The sequence below is a fragment of the Corylus avellana genome, chromosome 2 (genome assembly GCF_965113065.1).
Source record: "Corylus avellana chromosome 2, dhCorAvel1.hap1.2, whole genome shotgun sequence".
In the NCBI taxonomy this organism is placed as follows: domain Eukaryota; kingdom Viridiplantae; phylum Streptophyta; class Magnoliopsida; order Fagales; family Betulaceae; genus Corylus; species Corylus avellana.
Window position 1 is genome coordinate 4,412,123 of NC_142491.1, and position 25,015 is coordinate 4,437,137.

General features: G+C 36.9%; 5 protein-coding genes and 1 pseudogene across 5 annotated transcripts; 2 read left to right on the forward strand and 4 right to left on the reverse strand.

The window, feature by feature from the left end:
- The first annotated feature begins 148 nt into the window (after nucleotides 1–148).
- Nucleotides 149–7,878, forward strand: LOC132166917 (RNA binding (RRM/RBD/RNP motifs) family protein). Its single transcript, XM_059577775.2, has 9 exons — nucleotides 149–571; nucleotides 2,138–2,238; nucleotides 2,377–2,740; nucleotides 4,281–5,153; nucleotides 5,343–5,400; nucleotides 5,534–5,595; nucleotides 5,676–5,782; nucleotides 5,948–6,035; nucleotides 7,123–7,878. The coding sequence occupies exons 1-9, from the start codon at nucleotides 440–442 to the stop codon at nucleotides 7,432–7,434; spliced, it is 2,097 nt and encodes a 698-aa protein (XP_059433758.2). The 5' UTR covers nucleotides 149–439; the 3' UTR covers nucleotides 7,435–7,878.
- Nucleotides 7,879–9,281: 1,403 nt separating this feature from the next.
- Nucleotides 9,282–11,503, reverse strand: LOC132185941 (uncharacterized). Its single transcript, XM_088513548.1, has 2 exons — nucleotides 11,416–11,503; nucleotides 9,282–11,305 (listed from the first exon to the last, which is right to left on the reverse strand). The coding sequence occupies exon 2, from the start codon at nucleotides 11,061–11,063 to the stop codon at nucleotides 10,053–10,055; it is 1,011 nt and encodes a 336-aa protein (XP_088369674.1). The 5' UTR covers nucleotides 11,064–11,305; nucleotides 11,416–11,503; the 3' UTR covers nucleotides 9,282–10,052.
- Nucleotides 11,504–15,493: 3,990 nt separating this feature from the next.
- LOC148587215 (arabinogalactan protein 23 pseudogene) lies at nucleotides 15,494–16,012 on the reverse strand (annotated as a pseudogene).
- Nucleotides 16,013–16,856: 844 nt separating this feature from the next.
- Nucleotides 16,857–17,339, reverse strand: LOC148587216 (arabinogalactan protein 23-like). Its single transcript, XM_088513948.1, has one exon. It carries the CDS (start codon nucleotides 17,242–17,244, stop codon nucleotides 17,044–17,046), a length of 201 nt encoding a protein of 66 aa, XP_088370074.1. The 5' UTR covers nucleotides 17,245–17,339; the 3' UTR covers nucleotides 16,857–17,043.
- Nucleotides 17,340–17,780: 441 nt separating this feature from the next.
- On the reverse strand, nucleotides 17,781–19,322 carry LOC132166979 (anthocyanin 5-aromatic acyltransferase). The gene is made up of 2 exons (XM_059577858.2): nucleotides 18,914–19,322; nucleotides 17,781–18,835 (listed from the first exon to the last, which is right to left on the reverse strand). The coding sequence occupies exons 1-2, from the start codon at nucleotides 19,266–19,268 to the stop codon at nucleotides 17,802–17,804; spliced, it is 1,389 nt and encodes a 462-aa protein (XP_059433841.2). The 5' UTR covers nucleotides 19,269–19,322; the 3' UTR covers nucleotides 17,781–17,801.
- Nucleotides 19,323–22,211: 2,889 nt separating this feature from the next.
- On the forward strand, nucleotides 22,212–23,845 carry LOC132167631 (anthocyanidin 3-O-glucoside 6''-O-acyltransferase-like). The gene is made up of 2 exons (XM_059578642.2): nucleotides 22,212–22,581; nucleotides 22,750–23,845. Exons 1-2 carry the CDS (start codon nucleotides 22,230–22,232, stop codon nucleotides 23,787–23,789), a joined length of 1,392 nt encoding a protein of 463 aa, XP_059434625.1. The 5' UTR covers nucleotides 22,212–22,229; the 3' UTR covers nucleotides 23,790–23,845.
- The last annotated feature ends 1,170 nt before the right edge of the window (nucleotides 23,846–25,015 follow it).

Consider the following 25,015-nt stretch of genomic DNA (forward strand, 5'->3'; position numbering starts at 1 on the left):
ATTTCATATAGCTATTTGCAATTTAGTGAAAAAAAGAAGAAGAAGAAGAAGATTTATTTTACATTTTCCAAAAAAAAAAAGAAAAAGAAAAAGAAAAAATAAAAACAGGTTGTATCGTATTTGCAATGATGACCTTCAAAAACCCTTTTGCTTTCTTATTCTCTCTCTCTAGTTCCATGAAGCTCAAAAGGTTTGGCATAAAGCCTAAAACCCAAACAATTATATTTAAAGGCTTCTGAAAATCGCAAACCTGTTTTCGCGTATTCATGGAGTTCATCAACAAGTTGTAATCATTTCCGTATGAGCGAAACCCTAGCGTTGATTTTGCTGATACAGTCTGAACGGTTATTCCCCATATTTGTGCTCATTGATAAGGCAGAATTAGGGTTGATTCTTTTGGGCGATAATTTACAGAGGCAATTTTGGGTTTTGTGTCAATATGGGAAGCGTGGATCGGGTCGATGATCTGACGTTTAATGCGAATTTTAGCACCGACGGAGTGGCGAAGCTGAGGGAGGTAGTGAAGGAGAAGCTGATGGAGTACACGGATTTCAGCGACGACCATCTTGTGGTATGAGATTGCTTAATCTCTCGGCTTCTTGTATTCTGGTGCATGTTGGACAAGATTTATATTTGCGGTGGTTATATATCTATTGCGTTTTGAGTGTTTGGGGAGTTGTTTAATTTGGGAATATTGATTGGTATTGGGTTACTTCTGTTGTTCCTCAATGTTGTTCTATTGTGTTTGATTCAATGGGGTTTTGAACGTTTAGAGAGTTGTTTATTTTGGTTATTCGCGCGGGGGGGGGGGGGGGGGGGGGTGGTTGGTTGGGGGCGCGGCGGTGGTAAACTGAATGTTGTTCTATTGTGTTTGATTCAATGGGGTTTTGAATGTTTAGAGAGATTGTTCTGTTCGGATTGTTTTTTGTTTTTGGGGTATGTGTGGGGGGAGGGGTTTGTATTGGATTGCTTCTCTTGTCCCTGAATGTTGTTCCATTGGGTATTGCCCTTTTTTTTTTGGGGGGGGGGGGGGGGGGGGGGGGTGGTGTTTGTTTGGGTTATTGATTGTTTCTGGATAAGGGTATTGGGGTTTTTTTGATTGGATTGTTTCTGTTGTCCCTGCGTGTTTTTCTATAGGGTTTGATTCATTTGGATGGTGCTGATACCATGGATGGATTAAGAAACTGTGATTTGGCTATTCTTTAAACTTAAGAGAGCTATGAAAAGTTTGTGTGTATTATGGCCAGTTATAATCCTCAAGTATGAAGTAGGAAGAAGATTTTTCTAAGATGAGAATTGACCTAGTAATTCTTCAGCTATATAGGCCTTCATTTTGTTTCACCACTTGCTACTGGTATATCTTGTTTATTAGCAAAGTTTGTGCTTGAGGAGTTCAAAAGTTGGAGAGGGGTGGGTGGGAAGAGCAAGGGTGTTACTTCCTGGTGAGCGCTGCCAGTCAGTTTGCTGTGGAGGCACTCAGCCACAAGCTTGAGATGCTTTTCTTCGTTTCTGGTTCATCTGAGTTTTGAGTCCGTCTTTTTTGAAGTTATACTTGCTCTCTGTTTTGGTAATTAATATTGGTTTAGGCCTATTTGTAAGTATTCATGCTTCGTAGGTTTTACCTAAATGGGTGCTTAATTTTTGAAAATGGCTGCAATTGTGTGAGCTTAAATGGGGTCTTTGATGGTTGAATGGCTTAATTGAGTATGCTTAGTTGGGATGCTTTGCATCATATCTGTATTGATATTGCATGAATTTGAGTCTGGTTAATGTTTAGATCTATTTGGGGTGGCTGGATAGGGTTCTCCCTTGGGTTTTGCTGTGTTGGGCTTAGGTTTGGCTTGAGTTGGATTAAGGCTTGCTACGAATAAGGCAGGTGAATAGACATATGTTGGCAGAATTGAAGTAGATTTACATATTGTGGTGTAGCAGAATAGGGGTTGCAGGAATATTGTGTCTTCAATATATTCCTTCTCTATTGAATTTTAATTGGTTTCAAGAATGAAAAATATTTGGTATGAATAATTATTCGGAAAAAATAAGATTTTGCATGATCTGGAAACTGTCTTATTTTTGAAAAGAATGGTTCAGAATTTGCAGCTACTAACTTAACCTGATTTTCAATTTGTATTGGCAGGAATATGTGATTGTGTTAGTTAAGAATGGCAAGCGCAAGGAAGAAGCAAGGAATGAGTTGCGTGTGTTTTTGGATGACGACAATGATTCTTTTGTATCTTGGTAAAATTTAGTCCTCTTTTATGCGTAAAGTTGAGGCCAAATCGATATATATTTTTTTTCTTTCAACAACCTAGTTCTGTGTCATCCTTGCAACTGCTACATTATGGACCTTTTAACATACCTTTTTTTCTTTAACAGGTTGTGGGATCATCTGGCTTCAAATTTGGATCTGTATATACAACCTCAAGACTCTTATATGGATGAAGCTCCCAAAACAAAACCCACGGCAGGTGAACAAAGTGAAAAAAATGAGTCTCTCCATTCGAATGCTGAATCAGAAACGGAAAAGTATAATAAGTTATCTAGAAGCCGGCACAATAGGGAATGGAAAGGACTAGTGAGAGATGCAGTTGAACCTCCTCCTCTTCGGAGCTCTGATATTGATAGAATTCATTTAGAGGAAAAACCCCATCGTAAAGACATTCGTGCAAGGAGGTCTCCGTCTCCCCGACCTTCATTTCAAAGGAAAAGGAGTCGACCCGATGAGCATGAGAATAAGAAGGTTTGAATTTCTATTTTTTTCTTGAATGTAAAATGAAGTTTTGTTTCCTTTAAAATTTGAGTAAAGAAGTTCACTAGATATGTATGTACAAACTAAAATTAAGGGAGGTCTTGTTGCATTCTTTTCTGTTTTATTTAATTTTGATGGGAATTTTGAATGAGAGAGAGAGAGAGAGTAATAAGATTTTGCTAGGATGAGAATTGACCTGGCAATAATCTTGAGGTGCTGTTGGTTGGAGGTGTTTGACTTACCCTTTGCTCACAAATCGCACAAACACGCTTGGTGATGGACATTCATATGTAGGGAGTAAGAGTTTGGATCTGTCACCTTTTGTTTTTTCCAATGCCACCATTAATGCGTGTTTATATGTATATATGGTATTGTATATTATATCACATCGAATTTTATAGTCTTCCAAAAAAAAAAAAAAAGGGTAATAAATTGATTCTGTTTTTCGAATCTTACCGTTAAATTATTTAAATTCTCTAATACTATAAAATCATTTACACTAGAGCACCTTTTAATTATGACTTAGCTGATGTTGAAGTGTGGCTTATGATGCTTCATAATAGGACCTAAGATAAATTATACTTTTCACAAAGAGAACCTCGGTAGTTTTTTAATATGCACTTTTGTTGCACAAAAAATACAAAAAAGGACCTTCATACAAAAGAGCTTCCTACTTACAACAGTAAACATTTTGAAGCTGGTAAATAATTTGCACAAACTTTTGGCATGTACTTCCTTCTAGGCTTCCACTAAATTTTGTCGCATTTGGCACTTTCTTACTCTCTATCGCCCTCTCAAAAGCCACAATAACCTAGCAATTTCCTTTCAGAATTACACCTGAAATGCACCATAACCGATTCTCTTGACTCATGGATTTTAATAAAAACTTTAAGTAATTCTTTGCCGTTCTCTTCCTTTTTCTCCTCATCACCACTTTTCCTTCCCCTTCTCCTCCATGAATTCCAACCCAAAGCCTCCTCCAATGCTCCAGCCCAGTTCCGAGGGTTATATCTCAAGAACAGCAATACATTCTTCTTGAACATAGAAGACCTCTGCAAGAAGAAGAGGAGCAAAAGGTAAATGAGGAGAAAGAAGATCATGAACTGGAAAACCAGGCCTTTCTCAGTAATGCTCCCATAGGGTTTTGTCCATCCCTCATGTTCGTCTCTGTGCCACAATGAATACCCCAACTCAGCCACCTAGTGCAATCTCTCTACTACAACCCCTAGAGTTGGATACCTGTTTAATCCTGTCCTATGAACGTTAGAAACTGATGTAGATGTGTTTGTCTCGTGGTTTATACTCTCTTTGCACTTTCTTTATATCTTTCTAACCTTCCCATCATTTTCTTGGCCCTTCAAGAATCTTATGATGCCGTACTTAACAGGAAAAAAAGAAAAGAAAAGGAAATTGTGCTGTAGTTGACAAATGGTGTAGTAGATTGGTGTTATTTTCCATGTATCTCTTTCATATGTTTTTTTTTTTTTTCATTGCTTTACAACTTCTGATCCATTGAAGAAATTTTTGGCAGAGGGAAGCAGTTTCTCAAGTAAATATTGATGCTCCTAGGCGGCTGCTTCAGTTTGCAGTTCGAGATGCAGTGGGAACTTCAAGGCCATCTAATTCGACAAAGGAGCCCAAGTTGAAGCGTCTTCGTTCTGTGGTTTCCACGTCCAGTAGTGACTTATCATTGGTTGATCGTCCTCAGCGGATTAGGTCTGTTGCAAGAGTGCCAAGTGCTATGGCTACTGTAATTAGAGCTGTGGCAGAAGCTGCAGAAGATGTGGTAAAAGTTAAACCCTCTGGGAGTGTGTTTGACCGGCTTGGTCGTGGGATGGATGTATCAGAGACCAGTGGCCAAGATGCGGAGTTTAGAGAAGCTGCTGTTGAGGATGGAGAATATGGAGATATTAACCAAATTCAGGGGCAAACAATATCGAGGAGTCATCAAAGAATCGACTACAGTGGACAGTATGTTGGCAATATGACCATGTTGGAAAGCGAAACTGGTTTGGCATCTGATTCTACTTCTGACAATGAAGGATATGACGGAGTCAATGTTGTTGGTCGTAAAGTTATGGATGTTTCTCAGACTGCCTCCTCTGCTGGAAACAGGGGTGAGGATTCACTGATGGTGCAGTATAGTGTAGCTAAAAATGCTGATGATGTCATTCGACGAAGTAAGGATCAGGATCAACCTGTGGCGGCTGCAAACACTTCTCGTAGTAAGATAGTGAACATTTCTGTGAATGTAAATACTTGGAAGCCACCTCACTATCAGGAGCATAGGGAGGTTGGGGAAATCGATAATCGGAAACATTTACAGGAGAGTGATGCAGGATCTGGCCAGACTGGTTTGCGACTTATGAAGGACAATAGCAATCCTACAGTTGGTAATGGAAATGTAAGATGTTCCTGTGCATAAATATGTAGTCATGTGTGTGTACGGTATGCATGCATACACAATATATACGTCTGAAATTTGTATGTATGTATGTATGCCTTTGCATATTCAATTTTTAATTTTTCTTTATTCTTTAGTCTTTGTACTGGATTGCTGGCATTGAACTTGCATATTGTTACTGATAAACAGGCAAAACCTGCCGCAGATGCTCAGAAAACGTCCCAGCAGACACAGTCATCCACTTCCGGTGAGTTGTGAGCTATTCACATTAGCCTTTTTGCTTGTGAATTCCTTGATGATTTATCTCCTGTTGTGGATCTAATGCAATACCTGTACTAAACTTTCTTTTTGAAAATGCTTTTTTGTGTTGTGTTCTGCAGGTTTATACGCTGCTGGTCGTCCTTTAGAGGATGCTGATTCTAGAACAATTTTTGTCAGCAATGTAATAACTTATCCTTGTGTCCTTCTGGGTACGGAAACATACCTCTGTTCCTGACGTGTTATATGTATTGTTCTTAACAGGTTCATTTTGCTGCTACCAAGGATAGTCTTTCTCGGCATTTCAATAAATTTGGGGACGTTCTAAAAGTGGTTATAGTTACTGATGCAGCAACAGGGCAACCAAAGGGGTAAGAATTTTTTTTTGATAAGTAAAAATACTTAATTAAGAAAGCAAAGCAAAGCAAGTTTTGTTTTGCTTTCTTATTGATATGTTCCATTTTTTTGTTTGTTCTTGGGAAAATACATTTTTGTTTTCTTTAATAACATTTTACTAAATGATATTATTTGAGCAGGTCTGCTTATGTAGAGTTCATGAGAAAAGAGGCAGCAGACAATGCCTTATCTCTGGATGGAACCTCATTTATGTCACGGATTCTCAAGGTATCACTCATTGAAACTGGATTTTCTTTAGTTGTTAGAAATGATAGTCTTCTTGCTTTTCTGCTGGTGTGATTGGGGCCTGAGTGGCTTTTCTTTTCTGGTGCGTAGTCGCTTCTCTTTTCTGGTGCATAGTTGCTTTTCTCCCTGCATTTGTTTTTGAAAACCTATTGTAGTGGTGACTAATAGCTAAGAGCCTATTTGGGATTGTGTTAGTGAGCTTAAAAAGTACGTTTAGTACTTTTCTGCTGTATGTTCTTGTGATGCATTTAGGGTCCGGAGAATATATGGATCTGGGGTCTATTATTTTTAGGAGCAAGTGTTAGGGTTTTGTTGATTGAATTTTGGTTTGAAAAGATTGAGTTCTTATGGATGAAAGAAGCTCAAAACTGGTCAAGAAAAATGAGTAAGGTTTTTAAGGTTATTGAAGGAATTTGATTTTAGGCTCTAAAGGAGGGAGAAAAGAGAGAATTTGTTGCTGTTCAGACTGTTGTAAACAGTAACTGTGCGCCAAAGAGGAGGTGAAGGACACTCTTAAGACATCTTATTCTTGCTTGACATGCATTGCAGTTCAGCAACGTTACAAAATCTTGCAGTATTTCTGGTGAAAACCACTTGTGGCATGTGTCTTGTCCCTTGTGGCGGGCTTATAATCCACCAAATTGGTATTTTAGGGTTGAGGAACCAAGAGGTTCTTTAAAACTTGTGAAAAATATTTTGGTAATACAACTACTGGTCTTAGTGATGGAAAGTCGAGAGAAAGCAAAGATTGACTCATTAAATTGAAATCATCATGCAAAGAAGTTGAAATGGTCAACAATAAATGGCTGACTGCACGGTAGCATTATGTTTATGCTGACGCTTGTCTTACTAAACATCAACAATACTTTAGTTTTGAATTTATATAGATAATGAGGTTAACAAGTGCATCATGCAAGGCATACCATGTGAGAATAGTTGTGTGGTTGTGACATTTATGGGTTGATTAATACAGTAAAGGACAATGATGTGAAATGCACGATGTTCTTCATTGGTGCTTTAAGATGTGGTTACTGAAGCAAGCTCTCTCCAAATGACTTCTTAATTGCAGGTTGTGAGGAGAAGTACTGCCCATCAAGAAGCTGCCCCTATGATGACATGGCCTCGCATTGCCCGAGGCTCTCCATTTGCTGCTGCTAGGTTTGCCAGGGTTCCTTTTCCAAGAGGCATGTCTGGTGCATTTAGGGGTCGCCCTCCAATTAAACCTGGTGCCAGGAGCTTGCAGTGGAAGCGGGATCCCCAGGCTACACCGGCTGAGAGTGGTGCTCCTGTCTCTGGAAGTACTATTCCATCACCTTCCTCTCGTAGTCTCACCTATGTCAGAACAGAACCTAAGCCAGATGGGAATCAAGGAACGACCTAGTTCAACAATGTAATCCTTTGCGAAATTCTGAAGTGCAATTGTGCCAAAGTGCACTTACTCAAGGTGGCCTGAACTCCCACGAATTCTCTTATTCTTGGACTATAATTCTTCTGTACATGGGCATTTCGCAGGGTAGAGAAGGTCTGGAGCAGAGTAAAAAATTTTGCCCGGTAAATTTTTTGGCCTGGAGAAAAGTTTTGGGGGGGGTGGTGTTTATGCAGGAGGGTGAAATTTTGGAGGATTGTTCTATGATTGAAATTTGTGCATAGGAATTTCTTTATATGCTTTGTAGTTACTATAATTTTGGTGAGAAAAAAGAAAAAAGAGATAAGGAAAAAGGCAAAAGGGGGAAAAAGGAAAAGAACTGGACGAGTTTCCTGGGTATGTACATGGTGCCACATCATGGTAGTTACTTGAATTGATAATATATGTTCTCCTTTTGCATGTTCTCGTTTTTGTTGCACGCTTGCACATACGCAGTGCTTGATCTTGTTTTTAGCTTATTATTATTATTTTATAACGTTATTATTCTGTGAAAATAAGACCAAGCAGCAGGGTGACAAATAATTGGCTTGATTCATTTCGATTGCGATCGGCATGCAATGCTAGGTTGGTTCTACACTTGCTTGGGTACTTGTTTGTACTACCTGATCAAGTGTGGGGCTTAGAGGTGAAAATGCGGTTACAATTAGCGGTTATTGACTAAAATCGCTAATTGTAATCGCTTAAATAGTTAGTAAAATTCACTAACTGTCTCCACTAACCGGTTAGCGGTTAATAATTCTAATAATTGCTATTCACTTTTTAAAAGAAATTTTTAAAAAAAATATATATGATAATATCATATTACATCCGACATCATTTTTATATTTTTATACATTTTTATATATATTTAAAATTTTAAACAATATATATATATATATAGATAGCGGTTTTGAAAATTTTGAAAAAAATTAAAAACCGTTAGCCGTAACCGCCTAGACTGTTAACAATTAGTGGTTAGAATAATCGCCCGACTTTTTACCCCTAGTGGGATTCATTTGCCCATATTATAAGAGCAGTTAATTGTACCCACTTGATTTTTTCATCAATGTGATTTCAACCATTTTTACCAAAAAAAAAAAAAAAAAAAAAATCTTCACTATAACGGAGTGTGGGGCCTACCAGCCTGCACGGTACTCCCTCTCTCGGAGCCAAAAAAAAAAAAAAATTTAAGGAGCTCCTGATCCATTAGAAACACCCCACATCAAACTTATTCTCCTAAAAATCTCGGGTAGTAAGTTTCACTCCTGGATATTAGAAACACCTTCTATATAAAGCTTCCAATGTACTAAAAACTAAAAGTACTTATAATCAGTCACCATGTTAACTGAAATGAAGCGTTCCTAGGGGGACTGATGGTGTGGTATTGAACTCAAACCCTCAATGTGGTTGCCTTTTGGTCTCATTCCAAGATCAACAGATTGTTTGGTTTTGAGTGGTGGGAAGCCAAGAGACAACTGACCATTGTTACCTCTAAAATCATTAGCTGGGTGAAGGTTGCCAATGACAGATAACTGCACATGGCAAGGGCAGAGGGAATCAATTGGAAGTCCAATGCCATTAGAAATGCCTATTGCTCAAGTTAACTCACATGTGTAACCAAAATGATGATGCCCCTAAGGTCTGCATCCGCTGATTGAAAGTTTTGCTTCAAGAATCAAGATATTTATCAGGTTGAGCTCCTAGAAGAGTGAAGCATTATGTTCTCTATCAAACTAAGAGTTAAAAAGAGAAAAGAACATCCAAGTTATGTTGGCACATAACCAAACAGAACATCCATTTCTTAAAAACCATATTACATTCAACATCAAGAACATCTAGGAAATATATTGGTATTCAAATCCATGAAAAACTATGAATTAAGAAATTCCAATACTACATTATTACACAATAAGTGTTTTCAAACATGCCTCTTAGATAACCCAATCAACTGCTCAAATGCATCCTAGGAAGAACTGGTATGTGCATTTTTCTTTCCCATTTGAATGAAATCTTCCCTCAAGTCTCTGCAACTTCAAGTACACAGCCATAACTGCCTCGCTACTACAACCAATGTCCTATTTTCTAGCAGTAAAATCTGATTACTCAAAGAAAATCAAATGAATAATTGATACATGGCACAATAGCTAGCAGTCATAACCATGTTAACACTGAAATATATTTGTCGTCAAGACAATGACTCCTGAAGTAATGGGTAAGAAGATACTCTTCTACCAACTGCTATTAGGTTACCTCTTCCCAAGTAAACTTTGCCATACTAAATCAGGCACCTGATGGTTCTTAAAATCTCAACCTCACCCTCCAGCCCTTTCTTATGGTGGAAAGAAAGCCATAGCTCATTGGCTCAACTTTAACATGTGAGCTTTATATAAATACATAGATAACATTTTGATAGCAATCAAATTTAAAGTGGCCATTGGACTAATTCTTGAAATAAGAAAATACTGATTGCTTATAAGCAAAATTGGTACAGAATGAAACAAAAGCATATAACCTCCTAGGAAAATCAAACGTGAAAACAAAAATCCCACTTAAATCTATATCATTATTTAATGAATCTTTAGAACAAAGCTAAGTCATCTTGATAGCAGAGTGAACAAAAATCCAATTGACAAGCCGGCAATACACATGAAAGTAACCCCGCGAACTCGAACGAAGAAGATATTCAAATTCTTAGCAACCTGGAGAGTCAGGGTCAAAATCTGCAACCTACCTTGCTCCTCCATCTTCTTAAAGAAGTACATTGGCTTCAAGGATTGCCTTAACATGAAGGCCAATGCAAATGGAAACCCAAATGCCACAGCGCTTTGAATTGAAACCTCAGAAAAAGGTGAGGACTTGGTAATGTAAGCAATCCAAGCTCCAAGGCCAAGCTGAACCAGACCCAGAATGGCCACAGCTTTACTTAAACCATAGATGGTCTTCATCATCCTTTCAAGAACTTCCCGGGTCTCATTGGCCAAAGCCGAGAGGTCACGGTCTACCGTTGGTCCCTCAATTTCTTGGTGCTTGAAATCGGGGTTTTGACTTGGGTAGTTACTAGGATTTTGGGGTTTCTCAGATTCTGAGGATGAATCAGAGGTAGAATAAAATCTGGGTTTTCCTCTAGAAAACCAATAAAGGTCAAAACTGTTGAACTTGGTACAAGAACTTGAACATGGCCGTATCAAACTAAGATTGGAACCAATGGGTTTTGCACCAACCAAAGGGTTAACTAGGGGTAAACTATCTGTGAGTTTTTCATTTGGCAACAAATAAAGGCGAGAGTTTTGTGAACTCATAACCGAACTTGGGTATGATCCAGCGGAACCAAGATGGAAACTTTGGGGTTTTGGGTGTGATGGATCACGAGATTTGGAGGACTTTGTGGAAGGCGCAATGAAGAAATTGAAATTTGGGTTTGAGAGTGTTTTTGGTGGGGATTGTGATGATGCAGAATTGAAGTATTGAGCGTAGAGGCACGAGAAGGGTTTGAAATAGGAGTTTTGAGGATTAGAGGAGACGATGAAAGAGGTGGTGGATGATGGGAATAAATGGGATGATTTTGGAAGCTTGGAGCTGAGCATTCGTGAAAACATGGCGGCCATGTGTGTAACAGAGTGTGTCGTGAGAGAAAGAGTTGGGTGGGAGGAAGTTTGATGCTTCAGTTCTTCTGGACAGAGAAATGATGAAGGAGCATCAAAACGATCAAAACAAACGAACCCACAAAAGAAGTGCGAATCTACGAGTCATACCCATCAACAGCAATGGACAGAGAACCCTAGAAACCTTCCTCAAATAATAATATCAGATAAATTCCAGTAATAAATTCAGAGATCCAGAACCAACCCTAAACCACCAAAAATACAATTTAGGTTAGCCAAGAAACCAGAATGGCCTGTTTAGAATGCGAGAAAATTAAGGAAAGAGAGAAGGCCAAAAAAGGGTAAGAAAAAGTACGAATAAATAGTCAGGTTTCACAGGGAGAGAGACGAAACCATGGGGTTTTTTTCTTCTACCGGAGAGAAACCATGGGTTGCTCCCATGGTATTATTGGCTGCTATATTTTTTATTTTTTAATAAAAATATTAACAAATAATTCAAATATAAAATAATTTTAAAGATACAAAAATATTTTTTCATACAAAAAAGTAAAAACTAATATCAACACATATCAATAAACAAAGTCAAACAAGAAAAATTGACTTGGGACACATTATATCCATCATGAGTAAAATGTGGTTTTTTATGGCAAAATTGTAATTTAAATTTAAAATAATATTAGAAATTATATTTTTATTTTATAATTGGTATTCAAATTAATTACCAACCTTATTATTAGACTTTTGTTGCTCACTATCCATGCACCTTAGGGTGTGAGAAGTAGATATCCATATAATTGTGTTGTTGATGAGTGACACAAATTTTTTACGACGAGATTTTGTTTTGGTGGAGACTTGATGAAATTCAAATTAAGGTGGAGATTGTTGTGATATGACTTGAATTGCTCAAGTCTTCTTAGATTCTCTAATACCCATTTCAGAAAGCTAATTATGGCTTTAATATCACTTCTTGTGTAAAAATAAGATCACAATTATAGTTAAATAGGACGAGAACAATCATACTCACAAGTGCAATCACAACATATTAATTTATTTAGACAGACAGTGATAAAATTGGCCCTCATAGAAGCTCTTGAGCAACATTAAGATACACATATGAAGCACACTAAGGCCTTGTTTGGTTCGCGGATTGTCTAGTCCATTGGAAAAGGATTAGTTACCACTGGGATTAGCTACCACTGGGAATAGATTAGCTAGTCCTATTCCTTTGTTTGGTTGTAACACTGGAATAGACTACCTAATCCTATTCTTTCGTTTGGTACAATGCAATATATTGATGAATATAATTGTATTATGATCTTATTTCCTAAAATACCCTTATAATATAAATACAATTTATATTATTAAAGACTTTCATTCTTTTCTTTTTATTGAAAGATAAACAATTTTACTATAATTTTTTTTTTTAGTTATGTCATGTATATATAATTTTATATATATATATATATATATATATATATATATATATATATATATAACTGAATTAAAAATCAAACTGAGAAAGTATAGAAAAAGAGAGATGGAGAAACAGAATAAAAAAAAAAAAAAAAAAAAACCCTAAACAGAATCAAAGAGAAACGATACAGAGAATCAAAAGAAATAAAAAAACTGAAGAAAAAAAAAAAAAACTAAGAAACGTTACAAAGAAAAAAAAAAAATTCAAGAAACAGAGAGAGAATGAAATAACCAAGAAACAAAGAAGAAAAATCGAAGAGAAGAGAGGGGGAGAGAGATACCTTGCACAGAGAAGAGAGATAGTTGCTCTTTGAGAGATGGAGATCGATTTGCAGAGTCTCCTTGAGAGATGTGGGTGCTAGAAGGGTGGGGTTTTTGTGGGCAATTTACACGATAATTTTAATCCCACAAGAAATGATTAGCTAAGTCACTCGTTTTTGAGTGGCTTAGCTAACCCTGTGTGTATAGGATTAGTAATCTCATGGGAATAGACTATTATCAGGAATAGAGTATTACCAAACAAAGGACTAACTATACCTACTGTTAGCTAGTCCAATCCAAGGGTCTAATCCGCGAACCAAGCGGGGCCTAAATGGTGAAATGGACTGTTTTCAATCTTGTGTTTGAAATTATTCCTTCATATTTTTCAGTGATCTCTTTTCCATTAGCATTAGAAGTGAAAAAAATCCTCACATTTAGTTTGTTTTTTCATTCTCTTTCCTTTCCCCTGTTATAAGCAGAAAAACACAAGAGCCAGACCAAAGAAAAAGAAGAGAAAATGTTAACCATAAATAAAATACACTAGTGGAATTATAATAAGATAGTAATCCCTTTTTACACAAAATCCTTACTACTTAGAATACAAAGTGTGGTCACCACAACAAAGTGATCACATTTTGGCAGCAAGATTTAATGCATGAAAACACCAAGAACATAAAACAGAAGAGAGAATCCCAGAAAAACAATCGAAGCAGAGGAAGCAAAGGCTGATCCGTGAGTCATGGATCCCATAGGAGCCAACTCATCTTCATAAGAATAGACTCTCAACTTTGAGCACACCATTGCAACGAGCCATTGTAACTAAATAAACCCTCATGGAGGCCATAGGCAATGAAACAAAGCCTAGCTAGCAAGCTGGGTTTTTTGCCTATGTGGGTGTACTGTCTCAGATTTTTGGACTCTGTTATTTATAGGAGTGTGGGATATGGATCAGGATCCCTAAACTTAGCCCATTCTTTTGCATCGAACGGCTTATAAAATGCGGCATGTTATTGAAGCGGTCAAAAAGAATTTGGGGTAATTATCCTTTCTCCCATGAACTACCACTCGATTACCATATACCTCATCAACTACCAACTTTACATTACGATTCCATCAAACTACTTTTTCGTTACTAAAACCCCATTTCCGTCAGTCAAGGTCGTTAAGTCGGACGGTCAACCCATCACGTGCGCGTCATATGCCTTGAATGCGTATGCATTTTTTTTTTTGGGTAATTATCATTTCCCCTCATGAACTACCACTCGATTACCATATACTGCCCATCAACTACCAACTTTACGCGCATGTGATGGGTTTACTATCCGACTTAACGACCTTGACTGACGGAAGGGGGGTTTTAGTAATGAATGGGTAGTTTGATGGGGTCGTAATGTAAAGCTGATAGTTGATTGGAGTATATGGTAATCGAGTGGTAGTTCATGAGGGGAATGATAATTACCCCCAAATAATTTTTTTTCTCAAATGACAACTTTTGGTGCAAAGCTTTTTTACAACATAAAATACAAAACATGATAAAAATTTACTCAAATTATTATTAGGTAACATACCACATTTTTAATAGGGAGCATTTTTTAAAGCATTCGATTCGATGCAAGGAACGGCTTAAATTCACAGAATTTAGAATGTAGGGAATCCTTATCAGCTGGGTATGGGGTCGAAGGTACATGTTCCAATGCATGGACAGCATGCGTTGTGAACATCAGTTCATGGAACTGCATGCTGTCATTCATTTGGGGTGGTGTCTGATGCCACGTTGTGTGTCATTACACATTCGTGCATGAAATGTGTAAAAAGATTCCTTATGCCCTGATTTTCTCATGATGTCCAAAGCTGCATAAGGAAGCACTAGCACAAGCAGAGATCCTCCCACCATAGAATTTGTTCTTATTGTGTCTGTCTGTCTGTGTTTAGTATCTTTCTGCTCTGCATAATTAAGATTGTTTGTAATTACTTCAAAAGTGCATAAGAGATGAGCTCTTAAATTAGTTTTGGTCCCTCCCTTTTTTGTAATGCCAAATAATATAGTGTGATATTTTATTAACCAGGTAAAAAGTAGAAGTTACAAAGTGGTCCTTTATTTTTTCAAGTGTGAAATAGAAACCAATCTTTTGAGACTTGATTAGGAATTAGGATTCCTAGAATTGGGGTGCTCGAATTGCAGAGAAATGGTGTTGTAGGCTCACCAGCAGGGACGGAGTCAGAGCTTTGGATGGGTAGGGGCCAAGGGCCAAAAAATTTAATGGATAAGAGCCAAATGGCAAAGAAAAAAAAAATTATAATTTTTTTTTTTCCTTGGGTTGGGGCCATGGCCTACACTTGCCACCCCAGTTTCATCCCTTCACAAGCATCGAGCAGCTTAAGGTGCGGGGCTACCCCTTATGATTATGATTTAATATCATATTAAATTATCAATTATCTTAAAATCTTTAGTTGATAGGAAATCATATATTTAATCATCTAAATTAATATCCAATTATAAATCATAATTGCCATCTCTTTTTACGTTTGAGCCTAAAGGGAAATGTGGAGAAAGAACTTGACTAACAAATCATGACAAAAGGCATGTTAAGAAAGAAAATCTTGCACAATTTGCACCAGAAAAAAGAAAAAAAAGAAAGAAAAGAGAAATCATTTACAAGCACAAACCAGATATATAATGGAATTATGTGCACCAAAATGATCATCCACATAAACCATAGACAAATATGAGAAAGAAGAGAAGTTCTAATAAACAAAACAGCCCAAATGAGAAACTTCAATAACACAACGCAAATGTATAATCTTATTTCCTTTCTTCAATTTTTTTTTTTTTTTCTCCTTCTGCAAATTCTAGTACTGCAAGAAGTAGGCGATGAACGAAACAAGAGAAGCACCAACCAAAGAACCAACAAGAGGAAGGTTAGCGGAGGCGCTGCCATGGCTCGGTCCCGGTGCCGGAGCCGGGGAGTGGTGCTCATGGTTATGATGACCAGGATCAGCCAACAATGCGCTCATTGAGGCAGCAGTGAAGAGAATTGTGCAGGCAATCTTCTTCATTTCCATTGTGGCTGAAGGAGTGAATGACAGAAAAAGCCTTGAAACAAATGAGACTCTTGTCACCTGGAGTCTGGAGGGTTGGGATTGAGAAGCATTTATAGGAGAAATTTGAGCTTTTAGGGAAGGAGAAAAGGCGGTTGCTTGATTACTGGGATTGAGAAGCATTTTCAGAAGATATTTGAATTAATTTGTTTTCCTATTATGGACCATTTTGAATTTAAGTTTGTTGGTGAGATATGTTTGTTTTTCCTAATGAAGTGGTCAAAGCAATTGATAAGAATTTAATGCATTTTTATGGAAAGGTTATGATTAAAAAGCTATAGGAGTTAAGGTTAGTTGGCAGGCCATTTATAATGCTAGACGTCTTTCCTGTGTCCTTTTAAAACTGATGCGACTTTTAAAATTACCGTTGAAGTCCAGAATAACCAAAAAGGTTTAGAAATCGGAAAATGGATTCCAACCTAGCATCCAAGCTGGTAATTGAATTGACTAATAGAAACCTTCCAATTTCTAATTATGTTGTGGTAAGAATAATATATTGAATATTATTGTCAAATTCACGAGGGTTTCAGAAACATCTTACAATTCAGCCAGTTTGTGATCACTCTGTATCCAATACAACTCTTTGAAACTAAACTGAAATGTTCTTCGTTTGGTCATGTATTGTTCTGTTTGAGTTTACAATTTCAAAATGTACGATTTGAAAACACGATTTTTTAAAAATGCAATGAAGCATTTGGTAAAATCGCAGTTTAACTTTTAAAAATCATGAGTTTTTTAAGAACGCGCTCTCTAACACTAATTTTCTATGTTTTCACATTACAACTTTTTCAAAAACACACTTTCAAACGATACATTTTCTGCGATGGTTTAAATTTCACTTTTGGTCAGCGAAATCATAGTGTCAAACGCACTCTAAATTGTAATATTAAGCAAAACAATTACTAACAACTGGTATTAAAAATAATGGAAAAAGAATATCATTCACAATCCAAAAATATAAACTATAATAATCTGTAAATGCTTTTTTATTTCATGGTTCCAAACCATTCACATATAGAACATGAAAGAAATACGAATTCTAAGAAAGAAAATGAAACACTATGAAAAATCCAAGAACAGACCAACAAATGGTAAATCTTAATCCTGTCTTTTGAAGCATGATGATCTTTCTTCAACCGTTGATAAAAATCTACTGCAAGTAGTAAGCCACAAGTGACACAAGAGAAGCACCAACCATGGAACCAACAACAGACAAGCCAGCCGAGGCCGCGCCGCTGCTTGGCCCGGGTGCCGGAGCCGGGGAGTGCTCATAATCGCCACCATGAGCCAACACTGCACTCATTGAGGCTGCAGCGAAGAGGACTGCACAAGCCATCTTCTTCATCTCCATTATAGCAAGCTACAGGCGTGATCGGCAAGACTCTCAGAAAACAAATGAGAGTTATTGCCGATGACGCCTATGGAATTTGCAGCCTGCTGAAACATGGTAGCGCTGAGAGGCATTTATAGTGAGGGGTTTGAGATTTTCTCGGAAAACAAACGGCAGTTAATTCATTTCATATTTCCCTATTTTTAACATCCTGTTTTGCATGAGTTTTACAGGAACATGAGAGATTTAGCTTCTTGGTTCAAGAGTGTTTTGTGGTAAAATTTGTTAGAGCAAAATGGGGTTGCATTTCATTTCATGGTTTATATTAAATTTTACGGGTCTAATGGAGATATGTTGTTACATGGTGTTTTAAATGACGTGATATTATCTGCACTGTTGGTTGTGTACTATATTAGATGTTCTATATTTTTTTTTGAAAAAGTGTTTTGATACGACATAAAAGATTCGAACATGTTTTATGTTTTGAATTGTTTATTAATAATGCGAGAATAGAGAACAAGAGATAAAACATAAATTTTTAAACAAACATGCTGAAATTAACCATTAAATTTAGTGTGCTAATCAAATTGATTACAAAAGAATTTGAGACCTTCAATGAAGAAAGTGCCAAAAGCATCCATCTTAGACTTGGGGAGAGCTAAGCCAACCTCAATGCCACCTTTGAAATCTCTACTCTCAGTCATTGAAATGGCCCTCATTCTGTCTATAGAAATCTCCTCTATTTTTCTAGGCTTCCCCCACCCAAAATCTGTCTCATAAAGATCAAGCTTTGGAGACCAAGAAACCAAAACATGGAGCTCTGATCCAATCAACACCCCCCATTCTGAAATCCACTTCTCTGCCCCTCCAAGAAATGCTCTGTCCAATTTCTTAACAGTGTTTCCAATCACATCAGCTGCAACTACAATCCCTTCATCAGCAAGCAACTCTTTGATCTTTGCCATTGACCTGCCAAACCCAAGGCAATTACCTGAATATGTTGCAGGCACTGGATAATCCAGACGGGTAATCCCACCTGCATTAAACCCAAAATAAGCTGAATCCTCCCCAAAACATTTCTCATTCAAACCCACTTGGGTTTTAAGCAGACAAACCCATACAAATGCACAAACTAGTACAGATGGTGATAAATGTATTGGGGGCGACTGGTTTTTCTTCCTGCATTGAGCTATTATCCATTTTTTGATTCTCTCCATATCGTTCAAACTCATCACAAATGTGGCTCGAACCATTTTGGACAAATCTACGACAACTTCTTGTGAAGATTTTCTGTTCCACCACTCCTTCAAGAAAATTTCCTCTAGCCCATCTGTGTCAATGATGACTGATCTATCATAAGAGGGTAAATACTTGATTGGAAAAGAAGAATCTCGAATACCACAATAATACCATGCCCAAGTCTTCATGAAATTGTTGAAGGTCCTTCCATCAGCAGCAACATAATGGTATGTTAATCCAATACAAATTCCACAGTTTGGAAAAACAGTAACTTGAACAGCAAGCAAAGGATGCAACTGCTTTTCCCCTGACACACACTTTGGCAACTTGGGCAGAAGCTGGTAGAATTGATTGACATCTCTTGGATGATTACCTGTGTTGTAGAATACAAATTATATCATTAAATTAACTCTTAACTGAATTTTTTGAAATAAGTAGTGGTTTTAACGACCTGAAAGATGGCTGAAGTCTCCACCGGACTCTGCAAATGTCAGGCCAACCTTGTCACCGTCGGTGTAGAGAAGCTCCGGCTTGGCTGGCTGAGATGGTAGCAGAAGGTTTCCTGCAAAAGGGTAGTAGTGCTGAAGAGTCAAGGAGAGGGAGTGCTTGAGATTTGGGAGGGTTGTGGATGTGAAAAAGGAGGTGGGGTAGGGATATTCATAGAAGAACAGAGGTTGGCCTGGAGAGATGAAAAGCCATGGAATGTCAAAGAAGGTTAGAGGGAGTAGTGAGGCTTTTGGAGCTGAATTTGGTGGGGGAGAGACATAGCAATGCTCAAGAACCTTCACTGTGAACAATTTAGCCATGAAAACAGAGAGAGACAGAGAGACAGAGAGAGGGAGAGAGTTGAAGTTGTTGAAGCAGAGAAGGACAACTTTGTCGTTGTATAAGGAGGTTTCACTATTAACTCCGACATATGCTGCTGTTCTTATCATCAACCAACCAATAAGCTATCTGATTTTTACTGTTTACTGATAAAAACTGACGCAGGGGGGCAGAGAGGGCATTTACACCAACGGTCCCAAACTTCTGAAATATTTTCAGATTTCTTTTGATTGAAAGGACAGTTTTTTTTTTTTTTTTTTTTTTATTTTTTTATTTTTTATATATATATATATATATAGAGGAATGCTACAATGCATTCTACCCACCATCTCTTCGTCTTGTAGATATATATAGATATAGATATATTATATATCTATATCATGTCTAAATTTGTTCCCAATCCCTAGTAGTACTCTATTAAAATTCCCTAGATTTTTAAATTTATATTTCCCGACTTATAGCAATTTAGACAGAAAAAAAAAAAAAAAATGAAAGAGAAGACAGAAACCACCCATTTAAATTTCGGGGGCTCTTCATGTGAGCTCTGTGCAATTATAAGAAGCTCTTGATAAGACTTATTTGTCACGTGAGCTCTGTCAAAAGCTTCTCTCAATTATAAGGAGCATACAATTGTAAGAATCTCCCATCATTGGATGTTCCTATTCATCTACACCCCATTCACGTGGGATCAATAACTTGTGAAGATCATTAGATTTTGATGGGCATAAAAGTAATCTAAGAAAATTTGAATGGGACATTTATGGAAAAGTTTCTTAGCTTGAAAGGAATGGTGCGAACATGATTGAAAGTGAAAGGAATATAAACCCTACCAAAAAGAGAAACGGACCATAAATGTTGAAACTTGAAAGCCCAACTTTTGTATTTTTCATTCCTAAGGACACCTCAATCAGCTGTGGACCACGTTTTATGAAGTAAAAGTCACTAGTTTAAATCCCGACCCCCTTTCCTTGTCTAGACATGTCAAAAAAAAAAAAAAAAAAAACCTCCGTATTTTTCTTTTATGATAAGCCAACTTTGATAACTTGCTTTTTAAGGCCAACTTTTGTAATTTTATAATAATTCTTCTTCTTCATTCATTTCATTAAAAAAAAAAAAAAAACATGTTATTATTACAAAATAATATCATAAATATAATTTTTTTTTTTTTTTTTTTCAATCGGATAAAGATCGTAAGAAGCATTTGATAGGCCCCCTGCCCAAGCATGGTTCATTTATCTGAATTTTGAGCAAGTTATTTCAACCATTTGAGCAATTGCTTTAACAAATAGGACTATTGAGCGCCTTTCACAACTCTCTACAATCATCTACACTTTGAACAAAGAATAAAAGGGGATCCTGATCCTCTTACAAAATCTTTAATCTATTCTTTAACATGGTCTGAGGACAATTTGAACATTTAGGTAGTGAAAAGTAAGCGATGAACTTGGATGGTTTTTTCAACGATTCATATTTAATTTCCCTCGCTCTCTCTTTTTTTTTTAAAAAAAAAATTTGAAATTAAATTTGAACCGTTGAAAAAACTACAACACACTTGCTACATTTTTTATTTTGTTACAACACCTAAGCCAAATTCGTAACGGATAAATTATTATTTATACCAAAAGTCTGAATTAATAAAAGCAAATATGATATTTTAATGGAATAAATTATATTTAAGCAACATTTTAATAGAATAAATCACCAAAATGATTTGGGATCTTCAGCAAAAGAAAGTGCCAAAAGCATCCTTCTCTTAATTAGGTAGGGCTAAAGCCAACCTCAATGCCACCTTTAAAATGTTTGCTCTCAGTCGGTGAAATGGTCCTCACACCAAGAAATTAAAACATGAAGCTCCGATCCAAACAACACAGACTGTGATGGTACGGATCTTCCTGCAAATTTGTACATTTTCTTATTTTCGCTTTATAACCGGTGCGAAACTAGAATATATAGTTTGGAGGAGGTAAAATTAAAAAATAAAAAAAATCTTGGGAGGCAAAAGTTAATTTTTAAAGATATTTATTTATTTATTTTTTTTTGGGACTACACCTTGACTTGTCCCACTAAGTCCAGGGATAGTTCCATCCCTGTTGATAACTAATAAAGCAAATTTAGAAATTCGATTAATAACCGAATAATCGGATTTATATATATATATATATATATTGTAGGTCCATAGCAATAGATCCATTGTCTTCAACAAGCCACTTTTAAATTTGTAATGGTTTAGATTTGTAATTGTTTTGAATTATGAATTAACATATATAATTTTCGGATCACATTTGAGATATGAGATACGAGTTAAATCACAAATAAATAATGGACTTAATATTTTACTAGTTTGAATTAACAATATATTATGAAATATGAACATTATTTTTCCTTTGAATTAACAAATTTGAAATTTATATTAAAGAAAAAAATAATGAAATTATTTATATGAAAACCGGTTTTCAATAACTGCATAACCGCTAGTTGCAGTTTATGCAAGTTGCGGTTGCGGTTATAAGGAAATAACCGCTACCGCAACTGATTGTAAATAACTATAGCCGCAACTGATTGTACACCCATAGCATAGCCTTATACCCTCTTTCTTTTCTAACTAGAATTCTTTAAAATTTTCTGTAATTCAAGCAGCGGATATCCCAAAGAAGTTGCCACTCATCTGCCTCCCAAATTTGACCACGTTTACAGCATGAAAAAAAGCAAGATTACTTTACTAGTTACCCAAGTCAATACCTGCCATTCTAGTTAACTTTGGTTTCTTGGAAGAGCACTACTTGGCCATCAATTTTATATGATCTGCAAATTCACGTGGATAGTTTCCCACATATTAAAATGTGTTGGGTATCGAGTCCCCTATATTAATATAATGCTATAGATGATGTACATACATACAAGAACCACTCAACTCTCTACTCTCTCTCTCTCTCTCTCTCTCCATGGCAAAATCCTCAGCAATCAAGGTTCTTGAGCATTGTTATGTTTCTCCCCCACCAAATTCAGTTCCGCCAACATCACTCCCTCTAACCTTCTTTGACATCCCATGGCTTTTCTTCACTCCAAGCCAACCTTTGTTCTTCTATGAATATCCCCACCCCACTTCTCACTTCATATCCACCACCGTCCCCAACCTCAAGCACTCCCTCTCCTTAACCCTCCAACATTGCTACCCTTTAGCCGGAAACCTCAATTCCCCGCCCCAACCTGGCAAGCCGCAGCTCGTTTACACCGACGGCGACAAGGTTAGGCTGACACTCGCAGAGTCGGGTGGAGATTTCAACCGTCTTTCAGGTAAAGTTAAATCACCACTTATAATCAAAAAAAAAAAAAAAAAATCACCACTTATAAATTAATCGGAAATGACATTCGAATTAAGAATTTTGGTTATGATATTGTGTTAAATTACGAATTTTTTTTTTTAAAAAAATAAATTTAATCATTTAATTTATATTTTAATAGGCAATCGTCCACGAAATGTCAATGAATTCTACCAGCTTGTGCCGGAGTTGCCAACGAATGTGTCATGTGAAGAACAATTGCTTCCTCTGCTTGCTATTCAAATTACTGTTTTCCCAAACCATGGCATTTGTATTGGGCTGGCTTACCACCATGTTGCAGCCGATGGAAGAACGTTCAATAATTTCATGAAGACTTGGGCTTCGTTTTGCAGCCATGGAGACTCATTCTCCATTAAATCTTTGCCTTCTTTCGACAGGAAGGTGATTGTGGATTCACATGAGCTCGAGGGAATTTTCTTGAAGGAGTGGTGGAAGCGAAAATCTTCAGAAGATATTGTTGCAGGCAATGGAGCAGCCAATAAAGCAAGTTTGTCCGACATGGTTAGAGCCACCTTTGTGGTCGGCTCCACTGACATGGAAAGGATAAAAAAATGGATTATTGCTGAATGCAAGAAGGACAATGTGCCTCTTCCCATACATTTATCTGCATACGTACTGACATGTGCATTTATATGGGTTTGTTTGATTAAGACCCAAGAGAGAAAGATTGAGAAATGTTATGATCAGGATCCGAATTACTTGGGGTTCATTGCTGGCGGAATTACCCGTCTGGACTTTCCGGTGCCGGCGTCATATTTTGGTAACTGTGTTGGGTTTGGCCGGGCAAAGGCAATGAGAAAGGAATTGATGGGAGAAGATGGGGTTGTTGTAGCTGCAAAAGCCATTGGAAGCACTGTGAAGAGGTTGGACAAGGCAATCTTTGAGGGGGCAGAGAAATGGATTTCGGATTGGGTGGTGTTGTTTGGGTCGGAGCTCCATGTTATGGTTGCTGGGTCACCTAAATTGGATCTTTATGAAACGGATTTTGGGTGGGGAAGAGCCAAGAAGATAGAGGAGATTTCAATTGATTGCATGAGAGCCATTTCACTCACTGAGAGTAGGGATGTGGAGGGTGGCATTGAGGTCGGCCTAGCCCTACCTAAAACTAAAATGGATGCTTTTTCCTCTCTTTTCAACGGTGGCCTCAAGGCTCTTCTATGATCTATTCTAGTTATGGACTTCTTTTAAGATTCACAATATTCTATTTCCAATTTGTATGGTTGTTCTAATTGGTTCACATTTAATGAAATTGAGTGTTGAAATCTATATTTTAATAGCTAATGTAGTAAGCGTAATATGAACTGTTATGTCAGTTTATAAACGTAATAAATGTCGCTTTAAGGTTCCCTATGAAATGAGGAATATAACGGAACTACTATAAAGAAGTTATCAAAGTTATGAAGAAAACTTCAAGCTTATATTGGTCATGGATTGAGAACAGGAATTGAACTCTATTAGATCTAATTTCTGGTTGTTCCTTAGTAGCTCAGTGGTAGAGCGATCGATTGTTAACTGATTGGTCGTAGGTTCAAATCCTACCTGATGAGATTTGATTCATTCCGAATTCTTTAATTCAGAATGAAAAGATTCACTTTGACCCAAGGGGGGATCCAAGGGGGGTCACCCTCAACTCCTAAAAATCTCCCTTAACCATGGTAAATATTTTTTTATGCCATTATTATGCCCTTCCTTGGCTATGACTATGCTCTCCACGACTCAACCCTCATGCTTCAGTCATATTATGCCCCTTAATCAGTTGAAATTTGAAAAAATTTAAAAGCTTAAATATTTCGTACTTTCAAAAGAATAGAGGTAGAAGACGATAAATAGTGTAAAAGTTAAAATTGTGCATTTTGTCAATCGCAATTTAAAAAAGAAAAGAAAAGAAAATTATTAATAGTATTATAGACTTATAGTGGCCTAATGGGACAGCCGTTCAAGGTATAAGACAAAATAGAAAGGAAAAAAAAAGGCCTAGTGTAATGGCCCAAATGGGGGGCAAACGTACAACTAATACAAAAACAAAAGAGTCTTAAGGGTAGCTCAATCGACTATGGATCGTACTTAATGAAGCGGAGGTCACTAGTTCGAATCCCCTTCTCCCTTCCCTCGAGTGGACATGTAAAAAAAAAAAAAAAAATACAAAAACAAAAGAAAGAAAAATCCTTTTAAAAATATGTAATGCCAAGTAATCGGGACAGCCGTACAACAAATAGGAGAAAAAAAAAAAAACTTTGAAAATATGTAATGCCGGAATCAAACTTTGAAAATAAACTTTGAAATTACTTAATTCTTGATAATAACTTCAAGTCTTTAACGGAAAATTAAAGTATGTAATTTTGTAAATATGTAATTAAATTTATATTGCTATTAATTCAGTCTATTCT

Excerpts from the sequence above, each read along its gene's own strand:
- LOC132167631 (XM_059578642.2), top strand. The coding sequence starts at position 22,230 with ATGGCAAAATCCTCAGCAATCAAGGTTCTTGAGCATTGTTATGTTTCT. Across the intron at positions 22,582-22,749 it reads AGATTTCAACCGTCTTTCAG|GCAATCGTCCACGAAATGTC; the intron begins GTAAAGTTAAAT and ends ATATTTTAATAG.
- LOC132166979 (XM_059577858.2), bottom strand. The coding sequence starts at position 19,268 with ATGGCTAAATTGTTCACAGTGAAGGTTCTTGAGCATTGCTATGTCTCT. Across the intron at positions 18,836-18,913 it reads AGACTTCAGCCATCTTTCAG|GTAATCATCCAAGAGATGTC; the intron begins GTCGTTAAAACC and ends TCTACAACACAG.
- LOC132185941 (XM_088513548.1), bottom strand. The coding sequence starts at position 11,063 with ATGGCCGCCATGTTTTCACGAATGCTCAGCTCCAAGCTTCCAAAATCA.
- LOC148587216 (XM_088513948.1), bottom strand. The coding sequence starts at position 17,244 with ATGGAGATGAAGAAGATGGCTTGTGCAGTCCTCTTCGCTGCAGCCTCA.
- LOC132166917 (XM_059577775.2), top strand. The coding sequence starts at position 440 with ATGGGAAGCGTGGATCGGGTCGATGATCTGACGTTTAATGCGAATTTT. Across the intron at positions 2,239-2,376 it reads AATGATTCTTTTGTATCTTG|GTTGTGGGATCATCTGGCTT; the intron begins GTAAAATTTAGT and ends TTTCTTTAACAG. Across the intron at positions 2,741-4,280 it reads ATGAGCATGAGAATAAGAAG|AGGGAAGCAGTTTCTCAAGT; the intron begins GTTTGAATTTCT and ends AATTTTTGGCAG.